This window comes from Ananas comosus, linkage group 4, assembly GCF_001540865.1.
Source record: "Ananas comosus cultivar F153 linkage group 4, ASM154086v1, whole genome shotgun sequence".
NCBI lineage: Eukaryota > Viridiplantae > Streptophyta > Magnoliopsida > Poales > Bromeliaceae > Ananas > Ananas comosus.
Window position 1 is genome coordinate 5,521,589 of NC_033624.1, and position 15,424 is coordinate 5,537,012.

The 15,424-nt window shown below is 37.6% G+C and overlaps 1 protein-coding gene across 1 annotated transcript; it reads left to right on the forward strand.

Annotated features, from left to right (window-relative positions):
• Positions 6,592 to 13,522, forward strand: LOC109709731 (uclacyanin 1-like). Its single transcript, XM_020232066.1, has 2 exons — positions 6,592 to 6,986; positions 12,850 to 13,522. Exons 1-2 carry the CDS (start codon positions 6,818 to 6,820, stop codon positions 13,338 to 13,340), a joined length of 660 nt encoding a protein of 219 aa, XP_020087655.1. The 5' UTR covers positions 6,592 to 6,817; the 3' UTR covers positions 13,341 to 13,522.

Consider the following 15,424-nt stretch of genomic DNA (forward strand, 5'->3'; position numbering starts at 1 on the left):
TCTTCGATCGATCCTTCATGATCTTAAGAGAGATTGGGGAGTGAAGAGCGAGGTTGAAAAAGGGAAAAGGTCCCGCTCCCTGTCGTGTTCCCGGTCTTGATCTTCGTCACGCCACCACCACACTGAGGGAAGTGCGGTGATCGAGGGGGAGACAACTTGTAAGGGTTTATATAAAAGAGAAGTGGGATTTCAAGTTAGATTTTGATGAGTTTAGAAAAAAGCATGAAAACCAAACAGATTGAATGGAAAACCACAAAGTCCCTAAAAATTGTCTTCTACCGAAGAGACGGAAAGAAAAATAACACGATCTTTAAAAAAGGGCAAGTTTAAAGAAAGGAGATGAGTAATAAAGGAGGTGAGCCCCACAACTAAGGCAAACCTACCACATGGACAAAATTATGGAAATTAATAAGAATTTATAGAATTATAAATAGTTCCACATACGGGAAAGCAAAAAAATTATTCTAACCTTTATTAAATATGAGGGATTTCTTCCTCTATTAAGCTTAAGCTTATGCGTTTTGCCAGTGTCTGCCGCGAACGAACCGGCCCCGCCGTAGATTGTTTCTAGGACGAGTGGTCATTCATGGTAGAGGTTAAGTTTGTTTAAATTTTCATTTTGAAATCAGGATTATAGGTTCATGGCTTCCAACAGACTCAAGAATCTGCTGTTAATTACCCCACACTTTCAGTGTTAAGGAATCCTCGATTAAGAGACCAAATATGAATGCTGATAATAAAAGAGACAAAACAGGCAAATAAAATTTTATTAATATGATTTGCTGTATACATGGCTTAGGCAGGGGCATACCCCCACTGTACATGAATTTTTCAATTTAGCGAATTAGTGGTTGATTGAAGTTTTGATTTATTGAATCCTAAATATATGTATTAGGATTCAGTTGGATTTGAGATTGATTAGATCCTAAGTATATGTGTTAAGACCTAGTCGATCTTAGACTCTATGTATTAGAGTCTAATTGGCTCTAAGTATATGTCTTAGAGTCCGATTATGTCCACCTTGGTTATATGTTCCAAGATGGAGATGTGACCAGACCTCAAGTATATGTATTGAGGTGGGTCGAATTACCCGAAAGTAGAGAGTGGCTAATTCCTGAGTATATGTATCAGGATTAACCGAGTTTCACTCTAGTTATATGTGCTAGAATGAAGATCTGACTAAACCCTAAGTATATGTATTAGGAGTAGTCGGATTTGAACTCTAAGTATATGTATTAGAGCTCGATCGGGTATGGGTTTCACTCTAGGTATATGTGCTAGAGCAAAAGACTGACTAGACCCTAAGTATATGGGTTAGGACTAGTCAAGCACGGTTTGACTTCCACTCTAGGTATATGTGCTAGAACAAAAGACTGACTAGACCCTAAGTATCTGTGTTAGGGTTAGTCGAGCATGGCTTGACTTCCACTCTAGGTATATGTGTTAGAGCAAAAGACTGACTAGACCCTAAGTATATGGGTTAGGGTTAGTCGACCATGGTTTGACTTCCACTCTAGGTATATGTGCTAGAGCAAAAGGCTGACTAGACCCTAAGTATGTGTGTTAGGGTTAGTCGGATGAACTCTAAGTATATATGTTAGAGTTCGAATAAACTTGATATCATTTGACTGAATTCTAAGTATATGACTTAGAACTCTGTCGATTTGGAGATGTTTCGCCTTAGTTATATGTGCCAAGGTGATTGACATAGCCCTAAGTATATGTATTAGGGGTAGTCGATATTTAATTTTTACTCTAGGTATATGTGCCAGAGTAAAAAAAAGGTTCACGATAAGATTTGGGTATTGGCTCATGAGATTTGAGTATTGGCTCATGAATTTGGATATGGTTTATGAATCTGGTGTGTGGACTCGGTTCATGAACTTGGATATGGTTCATGGATTTGGTGTATGGATTTGGTTCATGAACTTGGATATGGTTCATGGATTTGGTGTATGGATTTGGTTTATGAACTTGGATATGGTTCATGGGTTTGGTGTATGGATTTGGTTCATGAACTTGGATATGGTTCATGAATTTGGTGTATGGATTTGGTTCATGGTTCAAGGAATTTGGGTTTAGTTTAACGACTTTTCGGTCGTTTGGATTTGGGTTTAGTTTAATGACTTTTCGGTCGTTTGAAATTTGGGTTTAGTTTAATGACTTTTCAGTCGTTTGAAATTTGGGTTTAGTTTAATGACTTTTCGGTCATTTGAAATTTGGGTTTAGTTTAGCGACGTTTCGGTCGTTTGAAATTTGGGTTTAGTTTAGCGACGTTTCAGTCGTTTGATTTGATTGTTTAGTTTAACGGCTTTGCGGTTGTTTGATTTGAACGACTTTGCGGTCGTAGGTTTTATTTGTGGACTTTTCGGTCGTAGGTTTTGGCATTTTATTTGTGGACTTTGGGTTTTGGGATTTATTTGTGGACTTTGGGTTTTGAAATTTTATTTGTGGACTCTGGGTTTTGAAATTTATTTGTGGATTTTGGTTTTGGAATTTATTTGTGGACTTTGGTTTTGGAATTTATTTGTGGACTTTGGTTTTGGAATTTATTTGTGGACTTTGGGTTTGGGTTGGCTTAAACCTCTTGTATTTGATTTGGGATGAACCGTTATGTTTTGGTTCGGGACCCATCAGGACTTGGTTTGGGTTGGATTCTTTATAGTTTGGTTCGGATTGGACGACTTTGGTTCGGGTCGGATCCTTCATGGTTCGGTTCGGGTCGGATCCTTCATGGTTTGGTTCGGATCGGACCACTTGGGTTCGAGTCGAGTCCTTCCTGGTTGGGTCGAGTTGAATCCTTTATGGCTTGGTTTAGACCAGATCTGGTTCGGTTCAGCTTGGATCGGATCTGCTTCGGTTTAAATCGAATCCATTATAATTTGGTTCAGACAGGATCCAGTTCGGTTCAGCTTGGATCGGATCCACTTCAGTTCGAGTTGAATCTTCTATGGTTCGGTTCAAATTAGATCCACTTCGGTTCAAGTCGAATCCTTTGCAGTTTGGTTCAGATCGGATCCACTTTGGTTCGAATCGATTGCTTCCTGGTTCGGTACGGATTGGATCCACTTCGGTTCAAGTCGACTCCTTCCTGGTTCGGTTCAAGTCGGATCCACTTAGGTTCAAGTTGACTCCTTCCTGGTTCGGTTCAAGTTGGATCTACTTCGGGTCGAGTTGAATCCTTTGTGGTTTGGTTGGACCGGATCTGGTTCGGTTCAGTTCGGATCGGATCGACTTCGGCTCAAGTTCAAGTTGAATTCATTATGATTTGATTCAGACGGGATTCGGTTCGGTTCAGTTCTGATCGGATCCACTTCGGGTCGAGTTGAATCCTTTATGGTTTGGTTCGACCAGATCTGGTTCGGTTCAGTTCGAATCGAATCCACTTCGGCTCAAGTTCAAGTCGAATCCATTATGATTTGGTTCAGACGGGATCCGGTTCGGTTCAGTTCTGATCGGATTCACTTTGGCTAAAGTTGAATCTTGTTGGGTTCGGTCCAGAGAGGATCCGGTTTGGTTCGGATCCGGTTTGGTTCAGTTCTGATCGGATTCACTTTAGTTCAAATTGAATCCTGTTCTGTTCGGTCCAGACAGGATCCGGTTTGGTTCGGATCAGGTTTGGTTCAGTTCTGATCGGATTCACTTTAGTTCAAGTCAAATCCTTTATGATTCGGTTCCGTTCGGATCGGACCCACTTCGGTTCGGGTTGGATCCTTCATGGTTCAATTCGGATCAGACCCACTTCATTTCAAGTTGAATCCCTTATGGTTTGGTTTAAACTGAACCGACTTGTAATTTGTTCGACTTGGCTTGGCTCGAACCTCTTATGCTTTTATTTGAGTTGAACCCGGCATATGCTTTGGTTCGGCTTGACTTGGAACCCTTCTGTGGTTCAGTTCAATTTGAACTAACTCGTGGTTCGGTCTACTTGATCTTCATGTGGTTCAGTTTGAGTTGAACCAACTTGTAATTCTGTTCAGGTCGAACCGGTTTATTATTTGGTCCAAAGTTTTTGAACCTTAGTTCGATTTGAGTTGAATCGGCTTATAAGTAAGTGATGAATTGGACCAATTTCAAATAGTCCAAATCCAACTCTTTTATTTCTTGTATTTTTTTTTTTATTCCTTTTCTTTTCTTTATTTTTTTTTGTTCTTCCTTTCTTCTTTTTTTTTTTCTCTTTTTTTTTTGCTGATTCTTCCTTTCTTTTTTTTTCTTTTTTTTTTGACTGCCAAATCCCTCTCTCTCTGTATGAAACCGAGAGAGAGAGAGAGAGAGAGGAATTCTCCTCTGTCATTTTTTCTTTGTTTTTGATTCTTCTTTCTTTTCTTTTTTTTTCTTTATTTTTTTTTTGACCGAGAGAAATAAAAAAAACTCTTCTTTTTTTTTGTTTTTCTTTTCTTTCTTTTCTTTTCTTTTTTTGTTGTTTCTTTTTTTTCTTTTTTTATTCACTTCTCTTTTTTTTATAGTCCAAATATACGAAATTAATCACGTAGAGTCATACGATCGAATCGAACGAAAATGTCGAATCCAAACGGAACCCGTTATTTTTTATTATCATTTATTGTATCACATTTTGTTCAAGTACGCGGATTTATCGTGTCCGAGCCTATCACGAAGATGGCGCTCGATTTACGCTTTCGACCATGTCGAGCCTATCGCGAAGATGGCGCCACGGTTTTATGTTTTCGACCATGTCGAGCTATCATCGCAAGATGGCCCGCACGGTTTACACTTTGACTATGTGAGTCTCATCGCAAAGATGGCCGCATGATTTTTTTTATAACCATTAGTCGAGTCCTATTCACGAGCGATGGCGCACGGTTTAGTAGTAATATGTCCGGTGTTCAATCAATCATTTTGACCATGTCAGAGGCCTATCGCGAGATGGCCGCACGGTTAGAGATTAGCGATGCATACGTACGGCGGGAGTCGACTTAGTATAAAATTGATCGGTTCGAAACCTATCACGAAGATGGTCAGGTTGATCAAACCAACAAAAAGCCACTTGCACTATTCGTATGCATGCATTTCTCTTGTTGTCATTGGGGAAGTCGCCATGATCGCCGTCGTCATCGTCGTCGTCGGAATCGTCGTAGCCGTCGCCGCCGTGAGTGAAAGAGCAGCTTTTTTTTTTCTTTTTTCTTTTTTTTTTTTTACTGGTTCGGATTTTGGGGGAGGGGTGTGCACACTGCACACCCCCTCCTTTTTTTGTTGCTAGCGCGCAGAGGGGAGGAGCGGGTCAAATACTCTTGTGGACAAGTAAAAAGGAAAAGAACAAAAGAAAGTTTTTTTTTTATTCATTCCTTTTCTTTGCTTTCATTCCTTTTCTTTTTTTTATTTCCTTCTTTTTTTTTGAATCTTTCCTTTTCCCATTTCATTCCTTCTTTATTTTTAATTTGAATTTTGAATTTTTTTTTGTCTCAAACAGCCAGAGCCCTTTAATATACATTTAGACCTTTCATTGGCGAAAGATGGAGATAGCAAGCGGAGAACATCCTAGAGGTTTTAACTAATGTGAAAGAACTAGTTATCATGTACACATTTACTAGCGAAAGCAGAATTTCTCATAAATGTTGGAAAAACTCAAAATTTTCTAATATACATATTATTTATTTATATTTGTATATTTATTATTTTGATGTTTAGAGCCGTTTGGAATTCGAGAGCGGCGCGGACGTTACGCGCCATAGTGCGCGTCGTCAGGCGTGAAAGCGCTCGAAGGCGGACTTTCCGGAGCCGAACGTTGGAGTCCATCTCGTACTCACCTTATACGTATAGATGTTGTCCTTCACCTTGACACAAGGGGATGAAAAGGACAAAAGAGCTCACAGAGAGAGCTACTAATTAATTATTTTGAGATTTGATTTAATTTTTTTATTCATTTTATTTGATATCGCCGAGTGTTGAAAGAAGCTTCGTCAACCTCTTCCGCGTTCGTGTTCGTAGGAGCAGAAATTCCAGTCGTATCTTGGGGCGGTGTTTCCAGTTAATCCTGCACGAAGGACGGGAATAAGTCTTAGAACAGTGCCTCGCACGCTTCCGGATAAGATCAAATCTTTATTGAAATATTTGCGTTTATCTGTAAGTTCAATTTTATCTTTATTACAAATTAGTTAGATTTTTAATCGCAATCGAATTTTCGTTGCGGTATTTGTTCCAACAATAAATCCACATAGCTATGTCGACAAACTAAAAGTATTATTGATGAAAAAATATGCAGTACTATGTGAATCCTCAAAAAGTTTAATTTACCTGTTAAGTTAATATTAATTTCTGCTATATTATTCTCACCGCACCAAAAATCTCTTTTAATTCACAAATGCCCTAGCTAGGAAGATTGAACAAGGATATGATCGGTAAAATATTTAATTAAGTAACACACAAAGCATCTATGTTTACTCAGAGTAAGCCAAGGGCATAGCTACTGTCCCTTCTTTCTAGCTGGCTCCAACTACTAAACAGCAACAAAGACATGCACATGTTTGACAACTACTCCACATGCTTTTCCCATATACACCAAATAGAAACTGCCTATACTTGTTAACCACTACCCACATGGCACATATGGTAATAATATTGTGTTCACAAAGTGATAGTGCATTCCACATGATCTTTCCCACGCTTTTAGCTGTGTAAAAACATGTAACCTCAAATTCAAATCATTGGAGAGCTCCATTCAACCTAAAATGTTCACACATCCACATGGTCAGTAGTCAACAACACTAACCTGGAGTTTTCTAAAACCCTCTATTTATAGCAACATGTAGCTCTAAAACAAACCTCAATACACTCTCCATTCCTTTGTTCTTGTGGCACCATGGCTTCAGTGAGAGCTGCATTGGTCTGCATTGCGTCGATGGCAGCGATGGTGCGGTTTGCGAGGAGCGCGGACTACACGGTCGGCGGGCCGAGCGGTGGGTGGGACACGAGCACCGATCTGAAGACGTGGGCCACAAATCAGAAGTTGGCCGTCGGAGACAGCCTGAGTAAGTATATTCTTTTTAGTTAGTTAGACTCATGCTGATTTTCTAGCCATGGTTGAAAAGCCATTACCATGAAATGTTTGATGATACTTTTTTTTTTTTTACTTTTTTATGCCCTCCCCCAAGAAAATTACAGCAACAAACTTTAAAGATTAATGCAGCTTATTTCTTAAATATAAGATTATACGACCCCAGTTAAAAGAGTAGTTTAAAATTTTGTTCAGACTATTTCTTGACTCTTCTTTTAGGTAACAGAGTTGTTCTGATGAAAATGAAGCTATAAACCAGTTACTATGATAATATGCTTATTTACGCATTTAAAAGTATCACTTTTCAATTCCTTGCATTTTTTTAGATTTTAGCCAACATTTTAGCCTTAAAGATCAAAATCCACATTTAGTTTGCTCTTCTTCCAATTTCGTTTGTCGCGCGCCTTAGGCTCAAAAGCTATTTTAATGAGTCGCTGTAAAGTGCTAGTTTGTGGTCCCTTGGGCACACTTGTCCTTGTGAATGAAGTTGTCAAACCATAAAAAAATGGGCAACTTAAATGCGGTATAGATAAATTTATCTAAAATATAAAAATTTATATTTTAACTCACTTATTATAATACATGCAACGTGGAACATTTATTTATTTATTTATTTATTATTTATTTATTTTTCTGAGAGATAGATAGTACGCTACTTGTTTCGTTTATTTCATTTAAAAATAAATTTAGCTAGAAATATGAATCAATTAGGATTCGAACTTGGGATCTCGGGTACCAACCACCGAGCCTTTTGCCACTTGGAACATTTATTAACATATTAAGAAAGTTTTTGGCAGTGGTCCCATGCACAAAAGGGCTTTATTTCTGAATCTCAAAACATTTCGTCCTGAACAACTCCAGTACACATAAAATAGGTGCAAAACTTATATCATACTTTTCTAAACACTTCTCTTTCCCACTAGATCCCATTTACAATAACTTAGTTTCTCAATTGCTAATATTGTTTCAAAATCTATGCTAGCCGTGCAACCAAAAGTTGATTGTAATGATACAACTCTCCAATGCAATTGTTATGGTGGTAGGCACACTCAAAACATCACCACACTTGTTATGGTGTGTGTGATTCACAAAAAAATTAAAAATAGCAAAGAAGAGATGCGGTAGAATAATATAAAGAAACTGAATCAATTGATGGATCCTCTCTCTGATACATTAATGGCCTAGCTGGTTACCAATATAAATAGGTAGTAGTGCTAATAATCCAACAAATTGATTAACAACCCAACTAACACATGTTTATCAAACTAAACAAATAAAGGATTATTCTAAGTAACTAATTTCCTAACAAATAGTTTGGTCTTATCTTCAACACACACCTATAAGACCAAACTCGTTGATGCCAAGTCCTTCACGACACCAAACGAATTTCTCCACTAGTAATGACTTAGTGAAAATATCTGCTAGTTGCTGGTCAGTTGAACAATGCTTCAACACGATATTGTCGTTTGCCACCTGGTCTCGAATAAAATGGTATTGAATTTCGATATGCTTGGTGCGATTTTGGTGCACTGAGTTCTTTGTCAGGCGATCAGAGATTGGTTGTGGCAGTAGATGACTGTCTAGTCCGTTTGGTTCTGCTTTAGATTGCATAAAATTCGCCGCAACCAAATTGCCTGGAAAGCTGCACCAGTAGCCGCAATATATTCGGCCTCAGAAGAAGATAACACCGTTGTGTGTTGTCTTTTTTAGGACCAACACACCGCATTCGAACTGAGCTTGAACACATATCCACTTGTGCTCTTACGGTCGTCGATAGAACCTGCCCAATCACTGTCAGAAAAACCAAAAAGAGAAAAAACGTTAGAATTAGTGAACCATAATCCATGGCCACTAGTCCCCTTCAAATATCGTATGATCTGCTTTGCAGCACCCAAATGGATTTTACTCAGATTTTGCATAAACCGAGAAAGCAAACTTGTCGAGAATAAAATATTTGGCCTCGTGTGTGTCACATATAGTAAACTCCCAATTAGACTTCTGTAATTATTGACATCAACTTTTTCAGCACTGTCATTAACTAACAACTTCAAATTTGTTCCCATCGGATTTGCCACTGAATTACAATCCTTCAAACCAAATCTATCAAGTAATTCAGATATGTACTTCTTTTGAGAAATAAAAATTCCTTTCTCTGATTGTACAACTTCAAGACCCAAAAAATAGTTCATCAAATTGAGATCCATCATTTCAAACTCTCACACCATATGAGACTTAAATTCATTAATCATTTTTTGCGAGTTACCAATATATATTAAATCGTCAACATAAAGACAAACAATCAAAACTTCTGTACCTTAGGTCTTCACATAAAGTGTATGCTCACTTTCACTTCAGCTAAAATCATTTTGAAGAAAATGGGCATCAATTCGACTATTCCAAGCCTGCGGCGCCTGTTTGAGTAGATACAATGCCTTCTTGAGCCTATACACTTTATTTTCCATATCTTTAATTTCATATCCTTGAGGTTGCTTAACATAAATTTCATCATCCAAAAAATCATCTAAAAATGCATATTTAACATCAAGTTGAAAAACTTTCTATTTATATTGTGCCGCAAGAGCCAAAACTGTTCTTATTGTATCAAAACGAGCAACTCGAGCAAAGGTTTTAGAAAACTCAATACCTTCTCGTTGTAAATACCCTTCGGCAACAATTCTAGCCTTTAATTTTTGAATGGATCCGTCAGGCTTGAACTTGGTTTTGTAAATCCACTTTAAGCCAATAGCTTCTTTATCTGGGGGTAGATCTACAATTTTCTATGTTTTTCCGCTCCAACGCCGATATCTCCTCATTCATTGCTTTGCACCAATCTGGTGAGTTCACTGCATCTTCAAAGATCTCGGGTTCTAATGTAGAACTGAATTGGTACACATCTATTCTTTTATAAATTTCCTCCCGCGACCTCATCCTTGATGGAGATGATTCGGGAGATGAACTTGTTTTAGGGCTTGCTAAAGTGTGAGCGGGGCTCGAACTAGCACTTTCCGTCTCATTAGTCGTAGGCAATTCTCCATCAACCATTCCAATAAGTCGATCCTGTACAACTTCATCCATCTGCCAACTATTTTGTTCATCAAATATTACATCACGACTAATTACTAAAGAACATGAAATGGGATTATAATGTCTATATGCCTTACTTCTATCACTGTATCCCATAAAAATGCATTTTTGTAAATTATCATCCAACTTCTGTCGTTTTTGAGATGGTACATGGACATAAGCGATAGAGCCAAAAATTTTAAAATGTTTTACTTTCGGCTTTCGTTTGATCCATGCTTTATACGGAGTAATATTCTCCAAAAATGATGTAGGACTCTAGTTTAAAATGTAAACCGCTATAGAAACTGCTTCCGCCCAAAATTTTTTTGGTAGTTGTTTAGCCTTCAACATGCTCTTGGCCATCTCTACCAGACTTCTATTTTTCCTTTCCGCTACTCCATTTTGCTGTGGGGTGTAACTCGTCGTCAATTGCCTATGAATTCCAGTTTCTTCACAAAAAGCTTCAAATTTGTTAGAAATAAATTCACCGCCTCTATCTGTCCGGAAAGTTTTTATATTATAACTCAATTCTTTTTCCACCATATTTTTAAATTTTTTAAAAAATAAGAAAGCATCGGATTTTTTTTTTTTTATAAAATCAACCCAAGTCATATGACTATAATCATCAATGAATATCACAAAATAAACAATATTATTTAATGCGAGGATTTGCATAGGGCCACACACATCTGCATGTACTAAATCCAACGGGTTCTTTGCCTTCCATGAGCTTCTGTTTGGAAAAGAATTTCGATGATACTTTTCGCGTATGCAGTTTTCACAAAGCGATTCGTCATGTGCAATTAGTGGCAAACTGTCAACCATATCCTTCTTATGTAGAAGCTCCAATCTGTCAAAACTCAAATGCTTAAACCTTTCATGCCACAACCAATTTTCATCGATAGATGCCTTCATAATATGACTTTGAAAATTAACATGCATAGAAAAAATCTTATTTTTTGCCATGGAAATTTAAGCAAGTAATTTCTTTTTCTTATCATCTTCATAAATAAGGCATTTAGAATTTTCAAACACTAAAGAATATCCAAACGCAAGAAACTAGCCAATACTAAATAAATTTGCATCTAATTCAGGAACATAAAGAACATCCGATATTTTAGTAATTTTGAAAAAATTTACCTTCACCACTCATTTTCCTTGTGCTTCACGAACTCGGCCATCTCCCATTTTGACCAGTTTCTGTATCGATCTGTCCATCTCAATAAATAGATCTTCTCTTCCTGTCATTTAAGCACTACAACCACTATCCAAATACCAGATATTTTCTGAACAATTGTTTATAGTATAACAAGCAAAAAGGACATCAGATTCTGCATACTTAGCATTAATCGATGCATTGTTCTCCTTTTTTAATCTACAAAATTTTTCAGTGTGGCCATATTTCTTACAATAATAGCATTGGATATTCTTATAAGTGTTACCTCGATTGGATCCATATGATCTATCGCTACTTCGTTGATCTGTCGCCCCAGATCTACCTCCACCTCTATTTCCGTGGCCACGGCCACGATCATGTCCTCTACCACGATCTCGATACGATGATGCTTGTTGATTACAATCTGTATTATTTTTTTCTACATCTTGCGAAATATTCAACTGAGTCTTAAAGCATTCTCGATAAAATTTTTATGAGGCCTATCCATCCATTCTTCATGTGATAAAAGAGATCCAAGTAATTCACTACATGAATATTTAGAAAAGTCTTTTGACTCTTCTATTGCTGAAACAACATGCTCATACTTGTGTGTTAAGCTTCGTAAAATTTTTTCAACAACAGTTTCATCAGTAATAGTATAACCATAAGTACGCATCTGTGTAACGATTTCCATCGTTCTTGAAAAGTAAGAATGAATATTTTTACCTTCTTCTATAAAAGTGGTTTCAAACTTTCTTTTTAAGGTCTAAAGCTTAACTTTTAATACTTAATTTAGTGGTATCTTGATACTCGATTTGTAGTGTGTTCTATGCTTCCTTTGCTTTCTTAGCCGCAACAATATGAGGAAAAATTTCTTCATCAACGGTTTGCTGAATAAGGAACATCGCCTTAGCATCCTTCCTTGCGGTATCTGGGCTCGCATCTGTGGACCCTTTCTCCACAAGATTCCATCGATCTTGTGACCGTAAGAGCGTCTTCATCTTGACGCACCAGAAATCATAGTTCACCCCTTTGAATATTGGGAGAACCGGTTGAGATCCGCCGACACTGTTGACCGTCATTGTCTTCTTCTTACGACAAAACCTCACTCTGATTCCACTTGTTATGGTGGTAGGCACACTCAAAAGATCACCACACTTGTTATGGTGTGTGATTCACAAAAAAATTAAGAATAGAAAAGAAGAGATGTGGTAGAATAATATGAAGAAACTTAATCAATTGATGGATACTTTCTGATACATTAATGGCCTAGATGGTTACCAATATAAATAGATAGTAATGCTAACCCGACAAATTGATTAACAACCCAACTAACACATGTTTATCAAACTTCAAACTAAACAAATAAGGGATTATTCTAAGTAACTAATTTCCTAACAAATTATTAGGTCTTATCTTCAATAGCAATGACCTATATTCTTTTATTAGTTTTATTACTTGTTTTTCAATTATTAAAATTTAAAAAATATTTCAAATCCTAAGATTAGGATGATAACCTTTGGATCAAAAAGTTCTAACCTAAATAACCTCTTTGGGCTGTAAGATTTGGCATCTCTCTTTTTCTGGTAACTCATTTTACATTCATTTCTTCGTGCAGCTTTCACGTACCAAAGTTTCCACGATGTCGTGGAGGTAAAAAAATCCGGCTATGACTCCTGCAGCGCGGCCAACTCCCTGGCCACCTACACCGGCGGCCGCACTGCCATCCCGCTGGCCTCGCCCGGCAAGCGCTACTTCATCTGCGGCGTCCCCGGCCACTGCACTGCCGGCATGAAGCTTGAAGTCGACGTCCTCCCCTCCGCCGCCTCCCCCCCACCGACCGCCACCGCGTCCCCACCCCACTCGCCCAAACATAGCAGCAACAATAGGCACAACAGCAAGCCGCCTGCCGCCTCCCCTGCGAATGCGCCGACGTCGTCGGAGGCCATCTCGGCACCGCCCGAGCGTAGTTCAGACTTTCAGCCCGTGAAGGCTGCGCCTGCAGCAGCACCTACGTCTGCGGCTGCAGTTGCCGGCTGTGGCCGGTGGGTGAATGTTGCCTTAGGCGCCCTTGCTGGGCTAGGTCTGCTCGCAGTAGTGAACCTGTGAGAAAGAGGGTGAAATAAATTTGGACTTATTAGTGTGTAAATTATCATTGAGACGTGGTTTTTTTTTTTTTTTTTTTTTGGGATCAGTTAGTGTTTTTTTAATTTATTACTATGTACCTGAGTTTAATGAGACATGATCATATCCGTTATTATTTTGGGGGTAAATTACACACCATTGCTTAACAGTTGAATGGCTAGCAAATATTGTAATGTTAGGCGAAATTAGGTGCCTCATTGTTACTTCATCAAAAGAATTATTGGAGGGGCTACGGCGGCGGTGGCCCGCGGGGGAGGGAAAGCGTGGGCCAACGACGACGGCAGCCTGCGTGGGGGTGGCGGGTGCAGGAAGTGGGGGTGAGGTGATGGTGGGGGAGGGTGGGTGTGTGGACTGAGAGTGAGAGAGAAAAGAGAAATTAAAAAAGATAGAAAAAATTGAGGAAAAAAATTTTAGAAAAAATGAAAGATTAATTTTAACCGTCCATCAAAAGTCATAGATGATGAGAAATTTAGGAACACAAAAATTGTTGCGCTCTAATTAATTGAGTAATAACACAGCAGTACTACTACAAAAAACCACTTAATTAAAATAAACCTAATTGAAATAGAAGTTAAACTTCAATAAATAAATTAAAGTTCAGTGATTAGAATAAAATTTCAACGATGGTGTGACTGATTAAAAGTTATGGAAATTCCGTGGATCTATCTAGATCTATCAAATATCTAGAGGAAGGTTAATAGGTATGAACGTCAAAATTTTGAAACTCGATACAATAAAAATAAATACGAAAAATAAAAATAGTACATCGAGATTTATGTGAAAAAATTTCAACTTTGAAAAAAAAAGAACTCACAGGACAAACATGTGATAACAATCCACTAAGAAAAAAAATTATAAGGTGATTATCAACTTCATGAGTTCAAACCTCTCTTTTATTTTCTCTGAATCTCGTGCTATTCAATGGCTAGTCCACGCCTCACAATCAAATCCACGAACGCCACTCGAATTCACGAGCACCAACGGTTCGTATCTACAAATCATCTTTATCACGTCGAATCTACGAGTTCTACTCGAAACCACAAGCTCACTCCATTTGGAACAAGATGAATAAGATTGGTGATGATTTATTGCTTAAAATATTATTAAAAATCTGTGGGAATAATTTCTAAGCAATTCTCAAATTGATTCTAAAACAATATTAAGAATTAGGGTACCAATAACCAATTTGAGAGAAACTTATTGTAGAAGATGAGAAAGAAGGGTTACCTTTAAGCTTTTAAGATTTCAAAAAGATAATCTATACTTAACGCTGTTTTAAAGACACCCCAATGTTTTATTTATAGGTTCGGAAGCAATTAGAATCGTTCTAGAATTGAAAACCTAACTTTAAAAAATTTGATGCGGGTTCGGGGTTCTGACTCTTTTACAGGGTTGGAACTTTGATACCTTCTAGAGTATCAAGGTCCGGATGCTCTCTGCAAGGTTTGGATCCTGCCAGCTTCAAAGTCCTTATCTTTTTTTCAGAATCCTAACCTTGACAGGATCTTGACTTTCAAAAATTTTGGCGTTTAGTATTATAATTTTTTTTCAATTCCAATGATTTACAATGACTTAAATATATTCATAAATCATCATTAATATTATAAAAATTTATCGAGTACCATGAATTTATATGTTGAGTTTTTGAGTCTTCAACTTAAACTATTCCTTTTCGATTCTTCAAGACTCTCACTCCATGAAATATATCAATATAAAATCCGTAACACTGACGGTGGAACGTACCTTTTTTTAGGATTAATTAGTACACCATTGGTCCCTAACCTTTGCACCGTTTTTTAATTTGGTTACCAATTTTTTTTTTGTAATCAAATCCTTAATCTCTTAATTTTAGTCCAATTAAGTCCCAGCTGTTAGAAAAGTATTAAAAGACAAAAAATGCCGTGTAAGCAACATGTCAGCGCTACAAAGGCGCCATGTCAGTGCCACAGAAGTGTGCTACGTTAGCACCAGCTAATTATATAATTTAAATTTAAATTTTTATACTATAAATTTAAATTATAAATTAAATTTATAATTAAGGGATCCTT

What these genes read in the sequence shown, in the direction of transcription:
- LOC109709731 (XM_020232066.1), top strand. Translation starts at nt 6,818, where the DNA reads ATGGCTTCAGTGAGAGCTGCATTGGTCTGCATTGCGTCGATGGCAGCG. An exon ending in GGCCGTCGGAGACAGCCTGA is followed by an intron (nt 6,987 to 12,849) that starts GTAAGTATATTC and finishes TTCTTCGTGCAG; the next exon opens with CTTTCACGTACCAAAGTTTC.